At 33.8% G+C, this 25,940-nt stretch overlaps 1 protein-coding gene across 1 annotated transcript in view; it reads right to left on the reverse strand.

Moving 5' to 3' along the window:
* Positions 1-25,940, reverse strand: part of SLC30A7 (solute carrier family 30 member 7) — a 76,503-nt gene that overhangs the window by 28,059 nt on the left and 22,504 nt on the right. Inside the window, exons 6-8 of the mRNA XM_082678947.1 lie at positions 20,826-20,969; positions 16,784-16,834; positions 13,386-13,521 (exon numbers count right to left, since the gene is read on the reverse strand). Coding sequence (XP_082535073.1) covers positions 13,386-13,521; positions 16,784-16,834; positions 20,826-20,969 — 331 coding nt within the window. The remainder of the gene's footprint in view (positions 1-13,385; positions 13,522-16,783; positions 16,835-20,825; positions 20,970-25,940) is intronic.

The following is a 25,940-nucleotide window of genomic DNA, read 5'->3' on the forward strand; positions in this document are numbered from 1 at the left end:
CATTGTTATTATATAAGAATGCAACTGGGTTTTGAGTGCTGATTTTGTATTCTGCAACTTTGCTGAATTCTTTTATTAGTTCTAACAGTTTTTGTGTGTATGTGTAATCTAGGATTTTCTACATATAAGATCATGTCACGTGTGAACAGGGATAATTGTAATATTTCTTTTCCAATTTGTATGCCTTTTCTTTTTCTTGTCTGATTGCTCTGGCTAGAACTTTCAGTACTATGGCAAATAGTAGTGGGAAAATTGGGCATCCTTGCCTTGTTCTTGATCTTGGAGGAAAAGTTTTCATTCCTCCCCAGGTGTGGGTTTTTCACATATGGCTTTTATTACGTTGAAGTAGTTTCCTTCTAGTCTTGGTTTGTTAGTGTTTTTAATCATGAAAGGGTGTTGAATTTTGTCACTTTTCTGCATTGTTTGAGATGACCACATCTTTTCTTCCTTCATTTTGTTCATATGGTGTATAATACTGATTGATTTTCATTATGTTGAACCATCCTTACGTTCCAAGTATAAATCTCCCCTAGTCATGGTGTATGATGCTTTTAATGTGCTATTGAACTTGGTTTGCTACTGTTTTGCTTAGGATTCTTAAATCAACACTCATCAGGGATACTGGGTCTATAGTTTTCCTGTTGTGTCTTTGTCTGGTTTTGATATCCAGTTAATGCTGGCCTCATGAGTTTGGGCTTCTCCTCTCCTCTTCAATTCTCTGGAATAGTTTGAAAAAAACTGGTACTAACACTTCTTTAAATTTTTGGTAAGATTCACCAGTGAAACCGTCTGATCCTGGGCTTTTCTTTGTTGAGAGTTTTTCGATTACTGCTTCAATCTCCTCACTAGTAATAGGTTTGTTCACATCTTTAAAATTTCTTCATGATTCAGCAGTGGTAGGTTGTATGTTTCTAGAAATTTATCAATTTCTTCTAGGTTATCCAATTTGTTGGCATACAACTGTTCATAGTAGTCCCCTATAGTTCTTTTTATTTCTGTGATATCAGTTGTAATATCTCCTATTTCATTTCCTATTTTAGATATTTGAGTCTTTTTTTTTCTTAGGTGGTCTAGCAAAGTTTTATCAATTTTGTTGATCTTTTCAAAAAACCAACTCTAGGTTTTGTTGACTTTTTTCTATTGTTTTTCTATTCTCTATTTCATTTATCTCTGCTCTAACCTTTAGTATTTCCTTCCTTCTGCTGACTTCGAGTTTAGTTTGTTCTTTTTCTAGCTCCTTGAGTTGTAAGGTTAGGTTGTTGACCTGAGATCTTTCTTTCCTTTTTAAAAAATGTATGTGTTTATAGCTATGAACTTCCCTCTTTGTACTGCTTTTGCTGAATCCCATATGTTTTGGTATGTTGTGTTTTTGTTTGTTTTCATTTGTCTCCATATATTTTCTAAATTCTCTTGTGATTTCTTCCTTGATCCATTGGTTGTTAAAGAGCCTGTTGTTTAATTTCCACATATTTTTGGATTTTCAAGTTTTCCTTCTGCTATTGATTTCTAGTTTCATTCCACTGTGGTCAGAGAAAATATTTTATATAATTTCAATGTTCTAAATTTTGTTAGGACCTCTTTTGTGACATGACATATCTTCTTTCTGGGAGAATGTTCCATGTGCGCTTGAGAAGAATGTGTATTCTGCTGTAGTTGGGTCAGGCTCAACAACAACCTGTTAGGCCCAACTGGTCTACAGTGTTCAAGTCTTCTCTTTCCCTATTGAGTCTCTAATGAATGACTGGTTGATTTCCTAGTTCCTCTAAGGTACTGAAGTCTCCTACTATTACTATGTTGCTGTCTATTTCTCCCTTTTTGTCAATGTTTGCTTTATATATTTGGGTGCTCTCATGTTAGCAGCATATGTATTTACAATTGTTATATCTTCCTGGTGAATTGACCCTTTTATCCTTACAATGTTTCTTCTTTGTCTCTTGTGACAGTTTTTGTTGTCTATTTTGGCTAAGTATGGCTACCACTGCTCTCTTCAGGTTCCTGTTTGTACGAAGTATCTTTTGCTACCCTTTCACTTTTAGTCTATGTGAGTCCTTATAGCTAAAGTGAATATCTTGTAGGCAGAATAAAGATGACTCTTTTTTTCTTAAAATCCATTCAGCCAGTCAATGTTTTTGAAATGGTATGTTTAATCCCTTTACATATAATTACTGGCATGGAAGGACTTACTATTACCATTTTGTTCAGTTTTCTATCTTGTAGCTTTTTCATCTCTCTTTCACCTTTTTTCCCTCTTTTACTTCTTCATTTGTGTTTCATTGATTTTTTGTAGTGACATGTTCTGGTTCCCTTCTCATTTCCCCTTTGTGTATATTCTATTAATATTTCCCTTGTGGTTATCACTGCATGTGACAAGTTGCTCTTCTTTTGCTGCTTTCAAGATTCTCACATTATATGTAACTTTTGACAGCTTGATTATGATGTGCCTCAGTGTAGGTTTCTTTATATTATATTTATCCAAGTTGAAGTTCTTTACATTTCTTGTATTTGTATATCTGTTTTTCTTCTTAGATTTGGGAAAGTTTCTTTAGCTAGGTATTCTGCACCTTTCTCTCTTTCTTTACTTTCTGAGACTCCCATAATGCATTTGTTGTTCTGCTTGTCCATAAATCCCTCAGGCTCTCCTCATTTTTTTTCTTCTTTTTTTTTACTCCTCTGCCTCAATAATTTTTGTTAAGTCCTGCCTTCAATCTCACTGATTCTTTCTTCTGCCTGGTCAAATCTGCTGTTGAGGCCCTCCAGTGAAATTTTCAATTCAGTTATTGTTGTTCTTTTGTTTGGCTCTTCTCCACAGTTTCTATCTCTTTGATGATATTCCCATTTTGCTCATGCACCATTTTCCTGATTTTGTTTAGTGTCTACCTGTGCTTTCTTTTAATTCATTGGGCATCTTTATGATGGTAATTTTGAATTCTTCACCTGGCAATTCATATGTCACCTTTTTTCAGGTTTGGTTTCTGGATATCTAATTGTTTCCATGGTTGGCTGTTTCTTTGTATGTCTTATTTTTCATTGTTGGGATTTCAGCACCTTAAGAATCAGTCAACTTTCCAGATTTTGTGGTCTGGTTTCATGCAGGGAGGACTTACTCTATATAGCCTGGCTGGAGATTCAGGAGACCTCTCAAGTCTTTTCTGGTACATGCCCTCTCTGAGCTTGCGCATGTAACCTCCTATTTGAAAAAGGATGCTGGCTCCTATTCAAGAGCTCCTCCTGGTGTTTATCTGCAATACTGCTGCCTCCTGGAGCTGTAGTAAATCACAGTCCTGGAGTTCCACCTAGTGTCTGTCTGTGATACTGCAGACTGTAATGCCCAACTGACGTCTGTTCCCAGGGATGCCCAACCAAGGCACCGATTTTTGTCAGTGCTTGGATACAAGCAAGACAAATCTCTCAGGCAGCACCACCCTAAAAGTCAGTTAATGTTAAACTTCTTTCCCCCCGCAGGAATATGGGAATTGGAGGTTTCCTCCCAAACAGTCCACCATGTGCAGGCTTGGGTGGTGGGAGTGGTTATGAGGAGAGAAAGTGGGGAGTGTCATGAATTTCCTGTCAAGCTTCCATGTGGTTGGCTTTCCATTAGCCTGGTGTGCAGGAAACTTTTAACTAGTTTCTGGATTTCTCACAGAGGTATTTTGTCAGTTTGTTGTGTTAAATCTGTCTCCATGGAGGAAAGAGAGTCTAGGGCTTCCTATTATGCCATCTTGCTGATTATACTTCCTGTCTCCCTTTATTCTTTATTTTTAGGGATACATAGAAGTCCCTTACTGATGTACATATGTGTTCTTTCCAATCTTTGGCACAAACACATAAAACCACAAAGAATGGCCTTAAAATATATCTTGATGTATTTTTGCCAATTTATCTTTAGGATACATTAGAAGTGGGACTACTTAATCAAAGGTAAACATACATTTAATTATGCTAGATGTTTGTCAAAGTTCTCTCCACAGAGACAGTACCACTCTCATTTCTATCAGCAATGTATGAGAGTACTTATTGTACCTACAGCCTTGCCAAAAGATTATGCAAATTTTTGGATATTTATCCACCTGATTGGTGAGAAGTGGTGTTACAATATAGTTTTAATTTGCATTTCTTTTTTATAAGTGAGGCTTAACTACTTTTACATGTTTAAAAGTCATCTGTATTTCTTTTCCTTTGAACTAAATGACCTTATACTTTTGCCCATTTTTCTATCAGGCTTTTAATTTAATTTTTATTTTTAAGAGTGCTCTCTATATTAGGGAGGTTAGCCCTTTATGATCTAAGTGGCAAATATTTATCCCAATTGATTATGCATTTTGACTTCCCTTATGGTGCTCTTTTTTTCTATGCCGAAGTTTTTTTTTTTTAAATGTAACTTAATTCATCAATCTTTTCTCTCACTGATTCTAGGTTTTGAGCCATAGCTGTTCCCCTAATATTCCCATGTTGTAAAAATAATTCAGACATGCTTTTTTTCTAGTATTAGCATGGGTTCGAGTTTTACTTTTAGAGCTCCAATCCATTTAGAATTTATCCAGGTAACAGTATGAGGTACAGTTCCAAATTTATCTTTCTCCACATGGTTGGTTATCCAGTTAGTAGAAAGCTCATCTTTGCCCCACTGACTCAAAATGCTGCCTTTATCCCTATAAAATTTCTATTTGCATGTAAATCTATTTCTGGAATTTCTAATCTGCTCCATTAGTCTGTTTGCTTTTTTAGGCATCTCACTATTTTAATTGTAAAGGCTTGGGGCTTCCCTGGTGGTCCAGCGGTTAAGCCTCCATGCTCCTAATGCAGGGGGCCTGGGTTCGATCCCTGGTCAGGGAACTAGATCCCGCATGTTGCAACTAAAGATCCTGCATGCCAAAAGGAAGATTCCGCACATGGCAACAAAGATCCATGTGCCACAACTAAGACCCAGTGCAGCCAAATAAATAAATATTTAAAAAAAAAAAAAAACTGTGAAGGCTTTACACTTTACATCTTCTTTTTCAAGGTTTTCTTGGCTATTCCTCCTGCTTCTTCGTTTTTCCTTATAAACTTTAAATTCAACTTTTATTACCTCCTCTCTAGAAAAAAAAACCTGTTGGTATTTTTGTTAGAATAGTTTAAAATTTATAAATAAGAGTTAACATGTTTATAATGTTGATTCTTTAAAAACACCATAATTGACCAAAAAAAGGCTCTGTTCAAGTCTACTTTTGTTTTTCAGAAGTGTTTAAATCTTTTCTCCTACAAGTTTTACACATTGTATCTCTAGATTGTCTTTGTTATTGCTACTGAAAAGGTGTCTTCTCTTTAATTGTAACATTCAACTGGATTTTGCTTATATATAAAGGGTACTAATTTTATACATTAGTTTTGCATCTGTAACTTTACTAAATTACCTGTTTGTCATAGTTTTTCCATTGAGTCTTAGAGGGTTTAAAGAAATATAGTCATATATTTTACATAAAAGAATAATCTCTTCTTTCCAATTTTTAAGTCTCAAATACTTTCTCTTATCTAATGTTATTGGCTTATGATCACTAATACATTACCACACTTGCTCTGTTCCTTTTAATATTTCTAAGACTGTCTGCCAGCCTTTCTTAATTGGGATCCCTCTTCTGAACCATTGAACACAAAATGATTTCAGTGACTATTTCTCAATGTCCGCAAGAATAGTACATAACCAGTACTTTTCTAGATGCAGAGGTGAAGTTAATAACTGCATACAAATGGATACTTTACGGCATTAGGGTATTCTCTCCCAGAATGCTGGTTGAGAAAAGCTGTTAGACTATTCAGTATTTATAAATGCTCTTACTAACTATGATGGTTTTACATGTGATTAAAAAATACAATTACCATACAATAATATTCCCATACGTTTGATTTTACAATATGAGTATAAACAGCAAGTTAAAATCTTGGGAAACTGTTTATCTTTATCTTAGTCCCAAAAGTATAGTACACAAATTATAACCACTTGAAAGACAAACCGCAAAGGAAATTGTTAGGCAACACCCAAAACCATTCTCGAAAAAAAAAATCTGTAATTTCTCATATATATACAACTATTTGAAGATATGGTAGCATATTACTTGTTTAAAAAAATGCTTTTTTGACTTAACATAGGCTACAAATAATTATCTATTTAACCACAAAATCAACAAGGTTTATCAAAATCAGTATCTGATCCAAATCCTGTATTCTTGAACAATGATAACCATCTAGATAATCATTTAGAATTTCAACTTTATAAATTTTGTTTCATTACTGTATATTCTTTCCATTTCATACTGCAGCTTATGACCACTACCTGTTATTTCTAAAGCCTGTACCTTGGTTTGCTTCTAAAAGTTGGGCTATTTTTTCCTTCTATATGATAATAAATAAATATATTATTTGAAATACTTTTGCCCCTAACAAAAAGACAATTTCTTTTTTTAAGAAAAGTTTTCTTTGTATTTACAAATGATTAGTGAAAGTCACAGAGCAGCACAAGATAGTATCTTTTGAGTTGCAGAAAACTGATTAAAGAAAAAAAAAAGGCTTCAGAAATACCACACCAGTAACAAAGCTTTTTTCTGCATCCTGTTTATGTATTTTTTCCCATCATGCACAGGTACCCTTTTTATTTAAGTGAATCAAAAATCAAGCTACAGATTTATGTAGCTTTTAAATCACAGTGCAATTCAAAGCTACAACTAATTGTTCAGATTTCTGTTCTCTAAGTTATGAACCCACTTTCCATTCCAATTCAACTTACTAAGGGGGGGAAAAAAGTGAAATCACACTGAAATCTCCTATATTTTCAGATGATAAAAGATTATATATACTCTTGCTCTTATACTCAATCTCCTGCTTTTCACTGGGAAAAAAAAAAAATCCATCACAGTACAACCGAGTTTCACACAGAAGTTTAAATTACCCTTTGCGCGTTAGGAAATGTTTAGAGAAAAAATGTCTTTTTCTAGGAAATCACTTTCACTTGAAAGTGATACTGCAACACTGGGCAGCCTAGAAGGGACAGACGTCTATTTCATGGCACATTCTCAATTGAGGAACATTTAGATCTAGAGAATATATAAAGAGTACCATTATTTCTCTTGTTTTTAGTGAATTGAGAATATATGAAAAAATTAACGGTAAGGAAAATTACTTCTCTAATACTCCATTTTGTTGAGTGCTTAAAAATTTTAATCTACTTCCTAAAATTAGTTTTGACTAATTAGACAAACTCTTAAACAATTTGAGAAGTGTCTCAAAGTTATCTGCTTGCAAATATTTCATTATCATGTAAATATTTAAGTAAAATAAGTTTGCTTTCTTAACAGAAAAACAGACTGAACTGGAATGTCTTAATTTTGTACTTTGGAGCTACCTTGGTTTTTACTGCCTGCCATTAAATATATATATATGTATATATATATATATATATGCTTTTAAAAGGCAAAGTCACAATTATTGATTTACTTTAGAAAAATTAGGAAAGAAGCAGAATTTTAAAATTACATCACCCAGAGAGATCCAATTAACATTTAGGGATATATATATATTTTTTTCCCTCCATCCTATATGTAAAGAGAAATATATACTTCAGATATGGACTGTTTACAATAATGACTCATACTTATGCATTGCCCTGTATCTTGTCATTTATTGTCACTGAATTAAGACCTTGCTACCTAATAAATCATCCCAAAACTTTATTGACTTAAAACAATAACTGTACTATTATCTTTCATCTAGAACCTGCGAATGCTCTACTACTGACCAAACTTAATAAATCAGCACATGTAGTAGAAACTCAATAATGGAAAAAAAGAAAAGGCCTAAAAATGACTAAAGAAATACTGTTAAAGTGATAACGTGACCCCTGAGTGTTGTGATCCCGACTGATCTTTCTTGACTTCTTTATATTTTCATCATTTCCCAAGTTTTCTATAATGACTACATATTTATTATCAGAAAAAGCTAAAAAATTTTTCTTACTCAGAATATAATCTTGTATACATGATACAGACAAAAATACTATATATATATATATATATATATATATATATATATATATATATATATATATATATATATATATAAAGAGACTCAGAATAAAAAAGCCAAACCCATAAAAATATTAACATAGCTCTCTTGGCTGGTGGAACTATGGGTAATTTTTTTCCTTATTCTTTTTATATTTTACCAAGTTTCTTTATCAACATAACTATTTCCATAATTTTAAAAAACTACTTTTAAATATGTAATTTTCACTAAATCTTCAGCGTCCCCTCTAAATAGCAACAGCATTTCATGCTCTACCTGAAAACTGGCTATCACCTGAGGACATTTTTCCTTACAGCACTTTCTCTCCCACAGTCCCTGTACTACTGGGACTTACCGGGAGGTAAATGTCCTCCTCACTTATCACTACTACTGTTCCTACTTCTCCCCAACACAGCTCCTTTAAGGCCCATGCCATCAGATTATGCCACCTTCTACCCACCCTAATTACTAGTGATACAATTCTTGATAGCTCCCCTTCAGTCACTGAATAGTTTAGCAACAGGCTTATTCTCTTTCCATCTCTACGTTTTTCATTACTCTTAATTGAAATATCCACGTGAACAATCCATCCAACATTCGGCCTCTATATGATGCTCTTTTCCTGGATCCACCCCTATGATCAGAACTTAGACCTTAAGATCTCAATTTCAAGCATCTCAATAAAACTTCCTACTTCTGATTTCTTCCCCCAATCCATCTTTAACACTTTTCCCAGAATTCCAATCCAATCCACTCCCATCACTTTCATTTTCAGAATCTATTATTACCTTTAAATCTTAGTTTCCTATGTCTAAAATCCCTGCCTTGCTCCTTTCTCACTCTGCCAGTGAGAAAGGAGCAAGGCAGGGATTATAGATATGGGACACTAACACCACCCAACACTCACCCAACAAAACACTCACCCAACAAAACCTCAGACCTTTTAAATCCAGCTCTCTGCCTATTCCATACCTTTTACCAAGTAGCTGAACAAGACTAGAAAAAAAGAAAAAGAAAAAAAAACACAACTGTGCTGGTTGCTTTCACTTTAAATTCATGACCACAAACCTCAAAGTGAGCCCTCAGTGTCGCTAGCAGTCACTGCTCCCCTTTACAGCAAAGGGCCTTGAAAAGGAGTTGACTACAGTTACTTCCATTTCCTCCCCTCCCATTCTCTCTTGAAGCTACTCTGATCAGGCTTTCATTCTCATCACTCCTCTGGGCATGTTATCTAAGTTACCAATTATCAGCCCAAAAGCATTTAATAGGCTTAATTATTCCTTCTTGTTTAAAACACTTGCTTTACACGGCTCCTAAAACAAGGCACGCCCATGTGTCTCCTCGCTCCTCACTGGCCACTCCGCTTTCCTCTCCTCTGCTGGAGTTGCCTCTGTTCCCCACCTACCCTAGGGTTCAGTCCTCCAGCCACTTCTCTCTATCAGTGCTCATTCTCTGGGCAAACTCATCCAATCTCATGGCTTTAAATACCATGCAGCTTGATGACACCCAAATTTCTATCTTTCACCTCAACCCCTTCCCCAAATTCTAGATACATATACCTGCCACCTCTCTGCCCTACTCACTGCACTCCCCTCTCGTCATTCCTCAAACGATGCAGAGGACTTTCCAAGCCCTTCTAAAATACAGCCCCTTCCCCTACTTCATAGCATTTATCACTATATGACATACATTATCTATTTGCATGTCCATCTGCTTTATTGACTATAACCCCTATTAGAATATAAGCTCCATGAAGGTAGGGTATTTTCTATATTGTTTACTGACTAGCACAGAGTGGGCACTAAAACATTTGTTAAACGATTTAAAGATTCGTTAAAGTTTTCTGCTTTATCTCCAAGTGGTGGGATTGAAAGGACATTTCAATAGACAAGTTGCACATTTCAATAATGTTTGAGTTTTTTACAATCAACATGTATTACTTTTGATATGAGAACAAAGGAAAAGAACAAGTAAAAATGTTAAGCTTAACAAAAATGAAAAAGAATCAAATTATATGAATTTGAGAATATATATTTATGTAAACTACTGAGAAAAAGTTTTATAAACAGGTCAGTAGGACTTAGACAAGGATAACACCTAAGTTTTATAGGTTTATCTTGAAAGCCAACTGTAGTTGGTTGTGGCTGCCTGAAGCATTATTCCCTTTAGCTAAATTGGGTTCAGCAGAAAAGAGGGTTGCTTTCCAGGAAAATGGAAGGGGTAGGAATTGTGGAATTCATGACAGATAAATGCTACTCCATGACTTTAAATCTATATGTGAACTATTTCCAATCCTTTATATTCAGCTGAGTGCTCCCAAGATTTCTGTACTTGTACTTGCACCACCTACTTGAGATCACCATATAAATGTCTAATGAGAGAACTCAAACCTGGCAACAACCAAAACAGAACTTCTGATCAGCAATGCCCTTTGAATCAGATAAAACAACTCTTCCCCTAGTCTTCCCTCTTTCAGTAGAGGAACCTTCATTCACTCAGTTGCTCATGTAAAAACTCTAGGAATTATCCTTAATTTCCCCCCTTTCACTCAACCCTTCACCTAAACATTCATATCTAGGAGCAAATCTTATTAATTCTAGGCCCAAAGCATTTTCTAACTTTAGCTACGTCTTTCTACCTCCTAGATTATTATAGTACCTTAGACCAAGGGACCCTGGCCTCTTATTTGGTCCACTTTAATAGCTTTCTAGTTGGTCTGCCTGTGTGCCCTCTTACCCCCTTTTAATCTTATTAACTACAAAGCAGCCAAAATTATTTTTAATGATACAAATCAAATAATGTCACCCCCTATGGTTTCCTCCTCCACCTAAAATAAAATCCAAACTCCTAACCCTGGCTAATTTTCCCAGGCCTATCCCTCCGGCTTTATTTCAAAGCACTCTCCCCTTACTCCCTATACTTCTGCCATAATGACCAACTTTCAGTGCTAATGTTCTTTCCACTACAGGGCTTTTATACTAGCTGTTCCTTAGACTAGAATGCTCTCTTCAACACTCTGATCTCAATTTAAATCCTCCCTCTTCAGAAGTCTTCTCTTATGACTCAATCTAAAATGGCACCGCAGTCACTAGCATCCCATCTTAACTCTCTGCACAATTAACTGCTAGATACTTGAGTGGTTTATTGATTAATTTGTTTGTGTCTCTCTCTTTTACTATAATGTAAGATCAAAACAGTAAGTTATCTTGTCCTTTCACCACCCTGGTGAGAGGGTCTACTTAATAAATATTTGCTGAAAATAATTTGTGTAGCTTTTTAATGTGTTATATTTCAGAAAAAAAAAAGTTCTCTTGTCCTCTGTGTGTGTGTTTATTTATTTATTCATATTTGTGGAACAAGTGAATGGGACTAGAACTAAGTAAGAATTCCCGATTTAGGATTAGAGAAAATAATTCTCTGAGGCTGAAAAAACACGAATTTATTTTGATTCAAATCAAAAATGTACCAACTTTTGCCTGGCAGAGTTAGGTGCTGACTTTACAACAATGAAAAAACAGTTTGCCCTTATGGAGCTTAAGGAAGACAATAAGACAGGCTATTTCAACATAGTAAATGCCACAAGAGGAGTAGCAGGCGGTGCTACAGGTATACTTAACCCCTCCTGGGAGGTAGACGATCAGGAAACGCTTCCTCACGGAAGTGCCATTTAAACTGAAATCTAATCTCAAGGATGAGAATTGTTATCTAGTACTTGTGGGGGTGAAGGGGAAAGGAGAAGGACACTCAGTGTAAGAGTATTTTATTTTGGAGAGAGGAAACAAGAGCAAAGCTCAGAATCCAGAAAGCTCATAACATGTTTTCAGGGAACTGAGTTATTTACTGTGGCTGGAGAGCAGAACAGAAATTGAGACAGGGTGAGAGAAAGACTGAAGAGATAAATGGGTACCAATGTGAAGGCCTACTGAGGAATTCAGACTTTATCCTGAGGGCAAGAAAGCCATGGCACGATTTAAAGCAAGATTATTTTTCCATGTACCATAATCTTCATTAAAGAAAGATCACTTTGGTCACAATGTGGAAAAGAAATTAGAGGGAGACAGAAAGGTCAATCTCTTCCAAGCAACAAATGATAGGAGAATTAGGATAATATGAGTGGAGACAAAGGAAAATAAAGATTAAGATCCTACTCTAAGAAGTATTAGAAGCAGCCACAAATTATAACATGCAAATAACAAAATAAAATAAACACTGAACATGCAAATAAAGAGGTACAGATGTAAGTTACCAAATCTATCAGGAGTTAAGTTTCATAGAAAATGTGAATCCAAGCTGAACTTTCAAGGAAATATGTAAGATTTCCAAAGATGAAGAAAGGAGATTCTGAGTTTTATAAAAGATTTTTACATAGCAGAGATGATTCCTAGTACAAATAATTTAAAGAAAAATTTAAAATAATCTGCATGTTTAAAATGTATACTGTATCCTATTTTTTAAGCAAAAACTTGAAAACCTACGTTTATGACTAATTTATAAGATTATAATTTCATTGTAATTTTTAAAGTCTATTCTATTCAACTGCAAGCTATAAAAATCATCACAGTCTGCCCTCTAATAGCTCTTTTATCATTACAAAGATAGCTTTACTAACAGTAAAATCATATGGATAAATTAGACAAAAACAGCCCAGTCAAGACATATCTATATGAATAATTCAGATTGTGAAATAAAGGCACATAATGTTCCATTATTCTGATAAAAATTAAAATAATAATAAAATAACTTGACAGAAATTTAAGAGATAGTAACCATACACTAATTCAGAAAATATTTATTGAGAATTTATACACACTCACACACACTTTTACATACACATTGGTACTATGACAGGCAACAGAGAGCCAAAGAGCTAAAAGATAGATTCTTCCTCAAGAATTTATAATCTAGATAGGGAGAAGGACATAAATATACTTCAGTAAGCAATTTTATAAGACTTCTGCAATGATAATATAACTTTATAAATTAAAAATTGTTCTAGAAGAGATTTTAATATGCTTTTGCATTTGATAGCGCAAAAGACAGATGTCAAAGGAATAATATTCTAACATTAATACATTTTATATTTCTAATGTTCTACTCTACAGATATAGTGTTGGATTTAAGAAAATTACTACTGATTTGATTTACAGAAGATCAATTACTAAACACCAAAAAGAAATATCAAACCCTAGGTAAACACAGAAAAAACAGTAAGATGAAAAGAGAAATAATCTATGTAGAAATTTGTTAAAGACCAAAAAACCCCCAACATAATAATAATTTAGATCTGTAATTTAAGTAGTATATTTATCACCTCTCATTTTAATACCTGAAAGTAACATACCAACACTTACCTTAAAACTATGAGCATGGCTATCAGGATTGAACAAATAGGATCTGCTATCATTAGACCAAAATTCTGCATCATGATGGCAGAGACAATTACACCGATACTCCCAAGTGTATCTGCTAGAATGTGTAAAAATACACCTAGAAATAAAACATAATGAAAATCAAAATAACATTTTCTGATCAACTGAAAATGCAAATATTTCTTAAAACTATATTCTTGATTTTATATATAAAAAACTAGCAATTTGAAAATCAGTAAGAATGCAGATTCACTGTTTAGTAAAGAAGTAATATTGATAGTACCTTTGGGAATTGAAATAATCTTTCCTTTTAAAAAACAGCAGGGGTTAAAATATTTGACTCATTAAGTTATGCTTGCTCTTAATGGTCCTTAGTATTTTGCTATAATATAAATGAAGAAGTAGAGAAATAACTGATTTAAAAAATTTTTTGTGCACATTCGTCTCTGGTTAAGAGTCCAGAAGTTAATTAATACTTTGTTAGAAGAAAACTGCATTAGGCTGAAAGAATCAGTCAAGAAAACATTGTTTATAACTACAAATATATGTACACACAGAGCCCTCTGCTGGTAATTAAAATTATTACCATTTGAGACTAGAATTTCCTAAGGACCATACTGCTAATCCTGGTAATTATCCTGAAGGTATTGTTACCTAAAGTTACACACTAAACTCAAACCTGATATGAAAGAAAGTAGAGATTTGAATATTTTAAAGTGGACGTAAATATATTTTGAACTTTTAATAATTAAATATTACATTAGTAGGATACTGATACTCTGCCCAAGAACCTAGATATATTAACATTTAATAATTGATACTTGACTGGAAAACCATTAAAAAAATGTCAAAAATTAAGTTTAGTATACATTATTTAAAAAAATTTTAACTAAGACAAATTATTCAACATTTAGATCTGTAACAGGTAAAATTTACTGTATAGCAAAACACTGTATCTTAAACAAACCTCAACCACATGTTGCTAGAAATAGAACATTCTTCAACAGCATCAACTACTCTATCTGAAAAGAAATATCTGATGTGTGAAACCATGTGTCTACTTTAGAAATACTTATTTTTCTTTTTTATTATTCAATAAGCAATTAAAGGTAACCCAATTATGTTTTAGGTATAAAACAGATTTATTTAAACTTCAAAACACTTTCTAATAATTTAAAAATGGACTATTAACAAGTTGTTAATTGAATCTTAATACACCTGAATTGAATCTTAACACACTCTATGAAAATATGCTTCAATCAATCTGCTAATGTGGAATTTTATATCATGTATTAATACCAAATGTAACTGATTCCTCAGTACCTAATATGCTTTTTCATTTGTACACAGCATTGACCTTTACAACAACTCTTCAAAAAGTTAACAGCTCTTTTTTCTGTAACAAAAAATATGTTACAAGCACACTTATGAAAAAAATATTCTATTTCTCTATGGTGTTTCATATAACAAAGAATTAAATAGGTTAATAAATTTTGGGACCACTTTAAGTTTTAAAATTAAAACTGGAGGAAGATACACATGGAAGTGGATTGAGGGTCCCTAACCTTCAAAACTCTTAAGTGATATGTGATTTTAAATTTTAATACATTCTTTAATCAATGTTTTGGTAGGACCAGAATTGAAAGCAGCTCTAAACACTGAAAAGGAAAAAGAAAAGAACAAAGGTTCTTGATTTTCCTTTGACTGGCAAGTCCCTGGCTACATCTTATTTGCTGACCTGAAAACTGGCTTTACTAGCAAATGTCATTAACTAACTAAGCCCTTCTTACTTTCCAGTAACTCTTTCAAGAAGAAAATCACTACAGAGAGAAATCTAAACTAACATGTTTAACTTATATAAAAATTAAAACCCTTAAAAGACTTGGTAGGATACTGATATTTTAACTGCCCAAGAACCTACAAAGCCAGGGGTCATATTGAAAATGCAGCAAATAACTGAAAAATTCAGTAAAGTCAGTTTTTCATGTGTGAGTATCTATATGGAAAAGTTTTAGTACCTAGACGTTATCCTAACCTTCAGCTTTCTACTGGGCTGCTTCAGCCACCATAAATTAATGGATACTCTGAAAATACAAGCTAATTTTCACAACAGCTTGTATAAAAGATAATTAGGAATGCAAATCTGACCTCCCTTCCCTCAACTTGTGATGATTTCCAAGACTAAAACTAAATTCTTATTATCAAGGCTAAATTTGTAGCACTGGATACAGATGCATTACATATGCATGATTACAAGCTATTTCAGCAAACGCTGTCCTAAAACAATTCTGTGTATTTCACAAATGGAAAACTAGTCACTACAAGACACATTTAAGCCTCCTGAAATAAGCTCTTCAGTATGGAGGAACATATTCACAGTGAAAAAATAAAAAGCAAGAACTATATCAAAGAATAGAGGAGAAAATAAAAATAAGTACAGTTGAAGTTGGATCACAAGCTAGTGAGAAAGTCAGACTGCAGTCAAAAGTTAATAAAGGCAGGAAAATGGGGAGCTGCAAATTAGGAACTGTGACAGTGAAGTTTATATGGAAATCCAGAGCCAAAGGTTGGTTCACATCCCAAAAAAGAAACTACCATAGTTCATAGACAAGACTGATTTTCTCTAGCTTGTAAAATTCTGTAATATATCATTTTACATAATATGTAAGTCCTCTTTAGGTGTCATCATTTGATGCCTATGGATATGAGAAAGATCTCCCTTTGCATTTTTTTTTAAATATAATAGACTTTATTTCTGAGAGCAGTTTTAGGTTCACAGCAAAACTAAGTGGAAGATAGAGATTTCCCTTATGCCCACTGTTCCAATTCAGGCATAACCTCCCTCATTGTCAACCTCCCCCACCAGAGTAGTACATTTGTTACAACTGACACATCATTATGACCCAAGTTCACAGTTTACATTAGGATTCACTCTTAGCTCTGTACATTATTTGAGTTTGGATGCATTACATTTTTAGCATTAAATTTTTCCACAACATAAATACATGTTGAACGTTATTCTTGGAAAAGTTATTTAATAATTCTACAAAGGCAATCATACTATTATTTATTACTAATATAGTTATTGCTAAATATTACGGTGTTACTAGAGTCACTGGCATGAGTATTTATTTAGATTTAAGCAGTATCGTTTCTGAATATTTTAATCTTCTTATTAAATCTGAGAAAACAGCCTAGTGACAGTTAAAAGAACATCTGCTAATATACCTAATAGTATATATTAAAAAATCGACTAGGAAGGCTAACATTTTAAACACAAATACTGTGTTAAAAATTTTTCTTAAAGGAAAACTTCAGATAGCTCAAAACTACGAAAACAGTTTCATAAAACTGAGAAATATACAAATTGCTTGTCATACCTTGTAAAATCTGTCTACTGGGTCCTGTTGTTTCTTTTAAGGAGGGGCCATCTGTAGAGAGTTAAGTTAAATTATTTTAAAACATGTCTTCATTCCTGATTCAATTTTTGCAACTCAGAGTACTTTTCATTCAAATGTATCGTGAAGGATGCATGACTATATAGCCACATCAGACCTACAAAATTATTTTTAAAATTTAATATGGTAATTAAATGAAGATAGACATAGGAAATTTCAAACTGCATCAACAGTACAGAGTATTTAGGAAATTATTATATTAAGCAATCTAGTAAAAAAAAAAACGTAAATAAAAACACTGAGTCTTCTAATATTCATAACATACCTTACAGAGCCTGCTGTAACAATTTTACAATTGGAAAATCCAGAAAAAATAAAACTACTACTTGATATTATAGAAGACCAAGAAATGAAGCCAGGACGGCATCCAGGAAAACTGGACTATGGCAAACAGTTTCCCAATAACTTCTGGATGAACGTGGCAAGCTTTTCATATAGAAGAGATAAAAATACTTTTTCATATTGCCTTTATAATGACGAAATGAAAAAATACTGCAATTTTTATACTTGGAAGATTACTAATCAGCATTAACATCAAAGCAGAAAATACAGGTAAACAATGTAAAAGATCAGCAATGTTTGTTATGGGATCATCAAGTGGACTGACGAGCTTTCTGATCATGACTAACAGTCATGGTTCTTGGCCCACAGCACCAAAGAGTGGACACACCTTTGTTACTACATCTTTGATGGAACACTGTAACAATGCCAGAAGAAGTATAAAAGCATAAGGCTACACAATGACTTCTGTCTTAATATGGCACTGCTGCGTGGGGAGAAAGATGGAGCTACCTTGAAAATCCTGATAGTCAAAAGTGTTAACTCTTCTAAAAATGCAGCTCCTAATCAGAGCATGAGATTTCTGTCTATACATAGTTGGTCGAGATAAAGACAGTCTTTTTTTTTCCTTTTCCATTATGGTTTATTATAAGATATTGAATACAGTTTCCTGTGCTATACAGTAAGACTTTATTGTTTATCTATTTTATATATAGTAGTTTGTATCTGCTAATCCCAAACTCCTAATTTATCCCTCTCCCACCCCCTTTCCCCTTTGGACCATAAGTCTGTTTTCTATGTCTGTGAGTCTATTTCTGTTTTGTAAATAAGTTCATTTGTGTCATATTTTAGATTCCACATATAAGTGATATCATATGGTATTTGTCTTTCTCTTTCTGACTTACTTCACTTAGTATGATAATCTCTAGGTCCATCCACATTGCTGCAAATGGCATTATTTCATTCCTTCTTATGGCTGAGTAGTATTCCGTTGTGTATATATACCACATCTTTCTTATCTATTCATCTGTTGATGGACATTTAGGGTGCTTCCATGTCTTGGCTATTGTAAACAGTGCTGCTATGAACATTGGGGTGCATGTATCTTTTTGAATTAGAGTTTTCTCCAGATATATGCCCAGGAGTGGGACTGCTGATCATACGTCAACTCTATTTCTAGTTTTTTAAGGAACCTCCATACTGTTTTCCACAGTGGCTGTACCAATTTACAATCCTGCCAACAGTGCAGGAGGGTTCCCTTTTCTCCAAACCCTCTCCAGCATTTGTTATCTGTAGACTTTTTAATGATGGTCATTCTGAGTGGTGTGAGGTGATACCTCATTGTAGTTCTGATTTTCATTTCTCCAATAGTTAGCGATGTTGAGCATCTTTTCATGTGCCTATTGGCTACCTGTATGTCTTTGGAGAAATGTCTATTTAGGTTTTCTGCCCTTTTTTTTAAATTGGGTTGTTTGTTTTTTTGTTATTGAGTTGTATGAGCTGTTTGTATATTTTGGAAATTAAACCCTTGTCGGTCTCATTGTTTGCAAATATTTTCTTCCAGTCTGTAGGTTGTTTTTTCATTTTGTTTATGGTTTCCTTTGCTGTGCAAAAGCTTATAAATTTGATTAGGTCCCATTTGTTTACTTTTGCCTTTATTTCCATTGCCTTGGGAGTCTGACCTAAGAAAACATTGGTACGATTTATGTCAGAGAATGTTTTGCCTGTGTTCTCTTCTAGGAGTTTTATAGTGTCATGTCTTATATTTAAGTCATAAAAATAACATTTGGTGATAGGTCATGTAATTTTTGGAATGTAATTCTGAAGGTGTTCAAAGAATTAAGTGAAACTGCTATAACAGAATTCCTTAAAGTTTCTTAGTATTGATACTTACATTATAAGGATGGAAAATAGGAACAGAATTGATGCCAAACCTGTTTTATGCTAATAAGTGTTACTTATCCATAAACTAGTTGAGGAAAAAAAGACTTCCAGTCATATCATTAAGATATGCATTTCAGGGACTTCCCTGGTGATGCAGTGGTTAAGAATCCGCCTGCCAATGCAGGGGACATGGGTTCGATAAGATATTGAATATATCTTATCAATATCTTGGGATCTGCCTGGTCTGGGAAGATCCCATATGCCATGGAGCAACTAAGCTCGTGCGCCACAACTACGAAGCCTGCACTCTAGAGCCTGCAAGCCCAACTACTAAGCCCACGTGCCACAACTACTGAAGCCCATGTGCCGAGAGCCCGTGTTCCACAACAAGAGAAGCCACCGCAATGAGAAGTCCGCGCACCGCAACGAAGAGTAGCCCCTGCTTGCCACAACTAGAGAAAGCCCGTGTGCAGCAATGAAGACCCAACACAGCCATATAAAATAAAAAAAGATATGTATTTCAAATAAAATGTTGCTTTATGTTTATATACATATCAAAAATCAAAACAGAATTATTTTCATTGACTTTATACTAGTAAACGCTACAATAACTCCATCCAAAAGAAATGTTTAAATGTTGTCTTGTGTTCCTAAGAAATAAAATATTTTAATTTATATACATATTTTATTGCCAAGAAATATAAGAGATGGTCAACTAAGGACTTAAATATACTCCATTTTATAAAATTCTGGAAAGGAAGTGGAATAGAAATAAGAATTCGAGGAGAAACAGGATGCTGTAAAATTTATAACTATTTATGCATTTTTGAATGGGTGACAGTGGGTCTCAAATCACTAAGGTATTTAGAGTCCACTGACTGACTATATTCAAGAGTAATATGGAAGTTTCTTTCTAAAATATAATCTATAAGGTATCAGAAATTACATTCTTTGCAATTATTTAAACAAATTTTTTTAGAAATCATCTTAAAACTGTGGGCAATATACGGTTTTTCAAAATTATTTTGGGATGCATGTGAGCAAAAAACTTAGAAACGCAGGTTTTAAAGCATATCAGTGTAATAGTTACAAAAATATAGCAAATGTTAGAGACTGAAAAAATTAGGGGCTTAGTATTTAATCTATAAGGCCCATTTCATATTTTCAAATTGAAAGCTTTAGGATTTGGTCTGTGTGCCAAGTACAGACAATTTTTAAGCATATAATTTATTTAAAGATTAATAAAATGGTATCACCTAAGCAGCTTGTATCTATTAATCTATATTCTAAAATTTTGTGAATAAACTATTTAAATATAATTTTAAAATTCAATGTTAATTAAGTTGATAAATACCTTATAATTTAGTACCTAGTACTATATAAGTTAGCATATAAAGATGGAGGTAAATATCAGGTGATAGCTATCAAAATTACAAGAAAAATGTGAAAAATTGAAAACTGTCATATTTTTATAAGCCTATATATGGCACAAAAGGCCTCAGTATACTTCAAAAAAATCATTTGCTAAAATGCAATAGTTCCTCATTCACTGACACTCATTTAAAATAGTGGCATTTTATTATAATAAACTCACTGAAAAAAGCTACAATCACTGCCTATGCCAAGTTAATTTCATTATATACTAAAAATAAACTAGTCCAGGAAACCATTCAGTCTGACTCATTAGAAAGGAACTTGATTGCAATATTTTTAACAGATTATTTCAACTACAAAAATTAATCTACGCAATTTCTGTTTATTTAAAAAACTGTCCACTTGAAAGCATTTAGGCTGTACTCACCATGAGAATGAAAGTGTCCATGTCCATGAGCGTGATCATGGCTATGTGCAGCACCATGTTTCAATTCATGACTATGGCAATGATCTCCATGGCCATGTGCCTGATCCAGAGCACCGTTAAAGAGGGAATGACTGTGTCCATGGCCTAAAAACAAAGAGTGTTAGAACAAAAGTTATGTAAAAATATATTATTTAATGGTTACAATAATACTGACATTAGTGAAAAGAATTGGCTCTAAAACCAGATTCGATTTACTTGTAGAAAGTGCTACAGATTCATTAAAACAATACTGTATAGTATTGTATAGTATAAAGTACAGGAAGGAAATAAAAGCATGGAAGGAAGTAGATTTTCATCTCCAGTAGACTTTACTGGAGATGAAAATAAGTGAGAAGTACACAAATATTTAAAGAGATTAGACAATGTTGTTCATTCATTCATTTGGAACACATTATGTTACAGCATCATTCTAGGCACTAGGGATAAAGCAGTGAACAATACAGACAAAATCTTGGCCAAAACTTTGCCAAGTACTATTATACATACTAACAAAGATAAAACAATGCATGCATATGGTCACATTAAGACAGAGGCAGGGAAGCAGCTGCATTTGGTAAAAGGATCAGTAAAATTAAAGCAGGTAGAATCCTTAGGGGAAAAAAAGCACAAAACAGTGGGGAATCATTTCTCCATAGCAGACCTAAAAACTACTAAACCATCATAGAAACATCTTCTACAAACTATTCCAAAGCATAGAAAAAGACTGGATGTTACCTAATTCAAAAATATCACTTATATTTACAAAAATCCTAAATACCAGAAAATCAAATTCAGCATTGCATTACATGAAAAATCATGAATAATGGGGAAATCAACTTCCAGAATGGTGGACAGAGGATGTGGGCAAACTAGCTCTCCTAAAACAACAAAAATATGTGGAACACAACTAAAAAATTTCAGAACTCTGACAATTAACCAAAACCACAAAAGGAACTGAAAATCATCTACCCAAGAAACTACCAAACCTCAGTAAGATAGCAGGGTCTTGATGTTTTAACTTGGGGCTATGCCATTCCACTTCCTGCCTCAGCTCAGTTGAGAATAGCCAAAAGCCAGCAGCTGTGCAGACAGCGGAGAGATCTGATTTCTTCTGAAGCACTGTTAAAAGCACCATGTCCAGAGCACAGTCAATATTTTGTCCAAACTTTCAGTTCCCTGAAAAAAATCTCTATTCTCAATGTGATAATTATCAGACTCAGAGTTCAGCTTTGAGAATTCAATAGCCATACACTGCAGGAAATGAATTAATCCAAGGATGTCATACAACAGAAAAAAAAACTACAATAATATCAGCAACAACAAACTCTGAGAGGGTGAAGTAATCTGATATCAGTGTCATTTTAATATAAAAGGTCCAGTTTTCAACAAAAAAATTATAAGACATGGAAAAAAAGAAGCAAGTATGCCATATATACAGGAGAAAAACCAGCCAAGAGAAAATATTCCTGAAGGGTACTCAGATTTTGAACTTAATAAACAAAAACTTTAGATCAGCTCTTATAAATATGATCAAAGAACTAAAGGAAACCATGTCTAAAGGATGAAAGTATAATAATGATGACTCATCAAGTAGAGAAAATTAACAAAGAAACAGAAATTATCTATCTATTAGAAAACCAAACAGAGGACTTCCCTGGTGGTGCAGTGGTTAAGAATCCACCAGCTGATGCAGGGGACACAGGTTCGAGCCCTGGTCCAGGAAGATCCCACATGCCACGGAGCAACTAAGCCCACGTGCCACAACTATTGAAGCCTGCATGCCTAGAGCCCGTACTTCGCAACAAGAGAAGCCACCACCATGAGAAGCCCGGGCACCGCAACGAAGAGTAGCCCCCGCTCGCCACAACTAGAGAAAGCCTGTGTGCAGCAACGAAGACCCAACACGGCCAAAAGTAAATAAATAAAATAAATTTAAAAAAAAAAGAAAAGAAAACCAAACAGAAACCCTGGAGTTAAAAAGAAATAACTAAAATAAAATATCCACTTTAGAAGGGCTCAACCACAGATCTGGGCTGCAACAACAGCAAACTTGAAGATGGATCAATAGAGATTATCCACTCTGAAAAGCAGGGAAAGAAAAGAAAATCAAGAAAAATGAACCTTAGAGACCTGTGAAAACATCAAGTGTACCAATTAAGTATAAAGGGAGTCTCAAAGAGAGAAGAGAAAGAAAAAGAGATAGAGAAAGTATCTGAAGAAATAATGGCTGGAAACTCCCCGAATTTGATGAAAAATATTATCTACGCATTCAAGAAGCTCAGGAAACTCCAAGTAGAATAAACTCAAATAGAGCCATATCTAAAGACATTGCAGTCAAATGGATGAACATCAAAAAGAAATCTTGAAAATTGAATAGCAAGATAAAAATGACTTATCACATACAAGGGAACTTGAACAAGATGAAATGCTGACTTCACCACAAAATCATGGAGGCCAAAAGACAATAGGATGACAAAACTAAAATAAAAAAAAGACTCAACCAAGAATTCTAAATGCAACTAAAGTCTCCTTTAAATATAAAAGAAAAATTAGACATTTCCACATAAACTGAAGTATTCCCTACAAATGAAATGAAAGGACACTTAAACAGTAACTCAAATCCACTCAAAAAAATAAAGAACACCAGTAAAGGTAATTACGAAAGAGAGGATAAACATATTTTTTTATTTGTAACTTGTTTCTTCTCCTATACATTATATTGGGTTGGCCAAAAAGTTCGTTCAGGTTTGTCCGTAACATCTTACAGAAAAACCCGAATAGACTTTTTGGCCAACCCAATAAAAGACAACTGCATAAAACAATAATTATAAAACTGTATCGATGGGCTTAAAACATAAAACGTGTAATTCATCTGACAATAATAGTACAAAGAAGAGCGGTGGGAATCAAGGTATATCAAAGTTTTGTGTATTATTAAATTACTATTAATCTGAATTATTAAGTTACTATTAATCTGTTTTAAGTTAAGATGATACTTGTAATCCCCAGGGCAACAGTTAAGAAAATAACTAAAAAATATACAGTAAAAGAAGAGAATTAAAAAGGTACACTAAAAAATATCTATTTAATTTAAAAGACAAGAATCGAGGAACAGAGTAACAAAAAGGACAAAAGATACAGACAACAAATATTAAAATGGCAGATGTAAATCCTACCTTAGTAGTAATTACATGAAATGTAAATTTTTTAAAATCCCCAATCAAAAGGCAGAAGTTGTCAGAATGGATTAAAAAAAAAATGATCCAGCTGTATTCTGTCAGCAAATTCTAGATTCAAAGACACAAATAAGTTGCAAGTAAAAGGACAGAAAGGGGCTTCCCTGGTGGCGCAGTGGTTGAGGGTCTGCCTGCCGATGCAGGGGACGCGGGTTTGTGCCCCGGTCCGAGAAGATCCCACATGCCGCGGAGCGGCTGGGCTCGTGAGCCATGGCCGCTGAGCCTGCGCGTCCAGAGCCTGTGTTCCGCAACGGGAGAGGCTGCAACAGTGAGAGGCCCTCGTACCGCAAAAAAAAAAAAAAAATAGGACAGAAAGAAAAGTATACCAATACCATGCATTATGGCGTGCGTGTGCCATAATGGCTATCATAATACAATAAGCTAGAATTTATTGTGAGAGAAAAAGAACATCTTATATAACAAGTTCAACCCCTCAGGAAGATATCCCACAGTTATAGAAATATATGAACTGAACAACATACCTCCAAAATACATAAAGCAAAAACTAAAAAAATTAACTGGGAAAATAAACAACAATAATAGTTGAAGACTTCAATATCCTACTTTCAATAATGCGTAGATAACTAGGCAGAAGCTCAACAAGGAAACGGAAGATTGAGCAACTATGAACAAATCAGACTTAACAGACAGCTACAGAACACCCCACCTAACAGCAGAATACATACTCTTCTCACATGCACAAGGAAGAGTCTCCAGGAGAGACCAAGTGCTAGGTCATAAAACAAGACTCAACAAAACTTTTAAAATTTGAAATGATAAAAAGTATGCCATCTGATCACAATGAAATTAAATCAGAAATCAACAACAGAAGAAAATTAGGGAAATTCACAAATATGAAAAAAATCAAAAAACACACCCCTGAATAACTAATGGATCAAAGAAGAAATCAGAAGGGAAATTTAAAAATACTTTGAGATGAACAAAAATGAAAACATGACATACCCAAACTTACATTATAGCAATGCTTAGAAAAAAATGTTTAGTTATTATGCCTGTGCTAAAAAAAAAAAAAAAATCAAATCAATAATCTAATCTTCCACCTTAAAAATATTAGAAAAAGAAGAAAAAAATTAAACCCAAAAGCAAGGAGAAGAAAGTGCGTAATAAATATTACAGCAGAAATAAAATGAAATGAAGACAAGAAAATCAATGGAGAAAAACCAACAAAACCAAAGGGAAAAATAACTAGACTGACCAAGAAAAAAAAAGAGAGAAGGCATAAATTGCTAAAATCACTGCTGATCTTATGAGAAAAAAAGGGCACACTTTTAAATACATATCTATAAACAATAATAAGTTATTTAGATGAAATGGACAAATTCCTAAAAACACACAAACTGCTGAAACTGACTCAATAGGAAACAGAAATCATAATAGACCTATAACAAGCAAAAGAACTGAATAATTTTAGAACTGCCAACAAAGAAAAGCCCAGGATTCACAAGTGAATTCTGCCAAACATTTAAAAAGTACCGCTACTTCACAAACTCTCCCCTACCTATGTCCTCCAAATAACAGAAGAGAAAGGAACATTTCCCAACTCATTATATAAGGCCAGTATTACCCTGATACCAACACCAGCCAAAGATATCAAAAGAAAACTACAGACAAATACCCCTAAAGAATATAAACACAAAAGTCCTCAACAAAATGCTAGCAAATGAAATCTAGCAATATGTCAAAAGGATTATAAACCATGGCCAAATGGGATTTATCCTAAGAATGCAAAGGTGCTTTAATATCTGAAAATCAAGCAATGTAATATACCATATTAATAGAATAAAGGGTAAAACCCAACTGATCATCTTCAAAAATAAAG

Source organism: Grampus griseus (assembly GCF_964374135.1).
Source record: "Grampus griseus genome assembly, chromosome: 1".
Classification (NCBI taxonomy): Eukaryota; Metazoa; Chordata; class Mammalia; order Artiodactyla; family Delphinidae; genus Grampus; species Grampus griseus.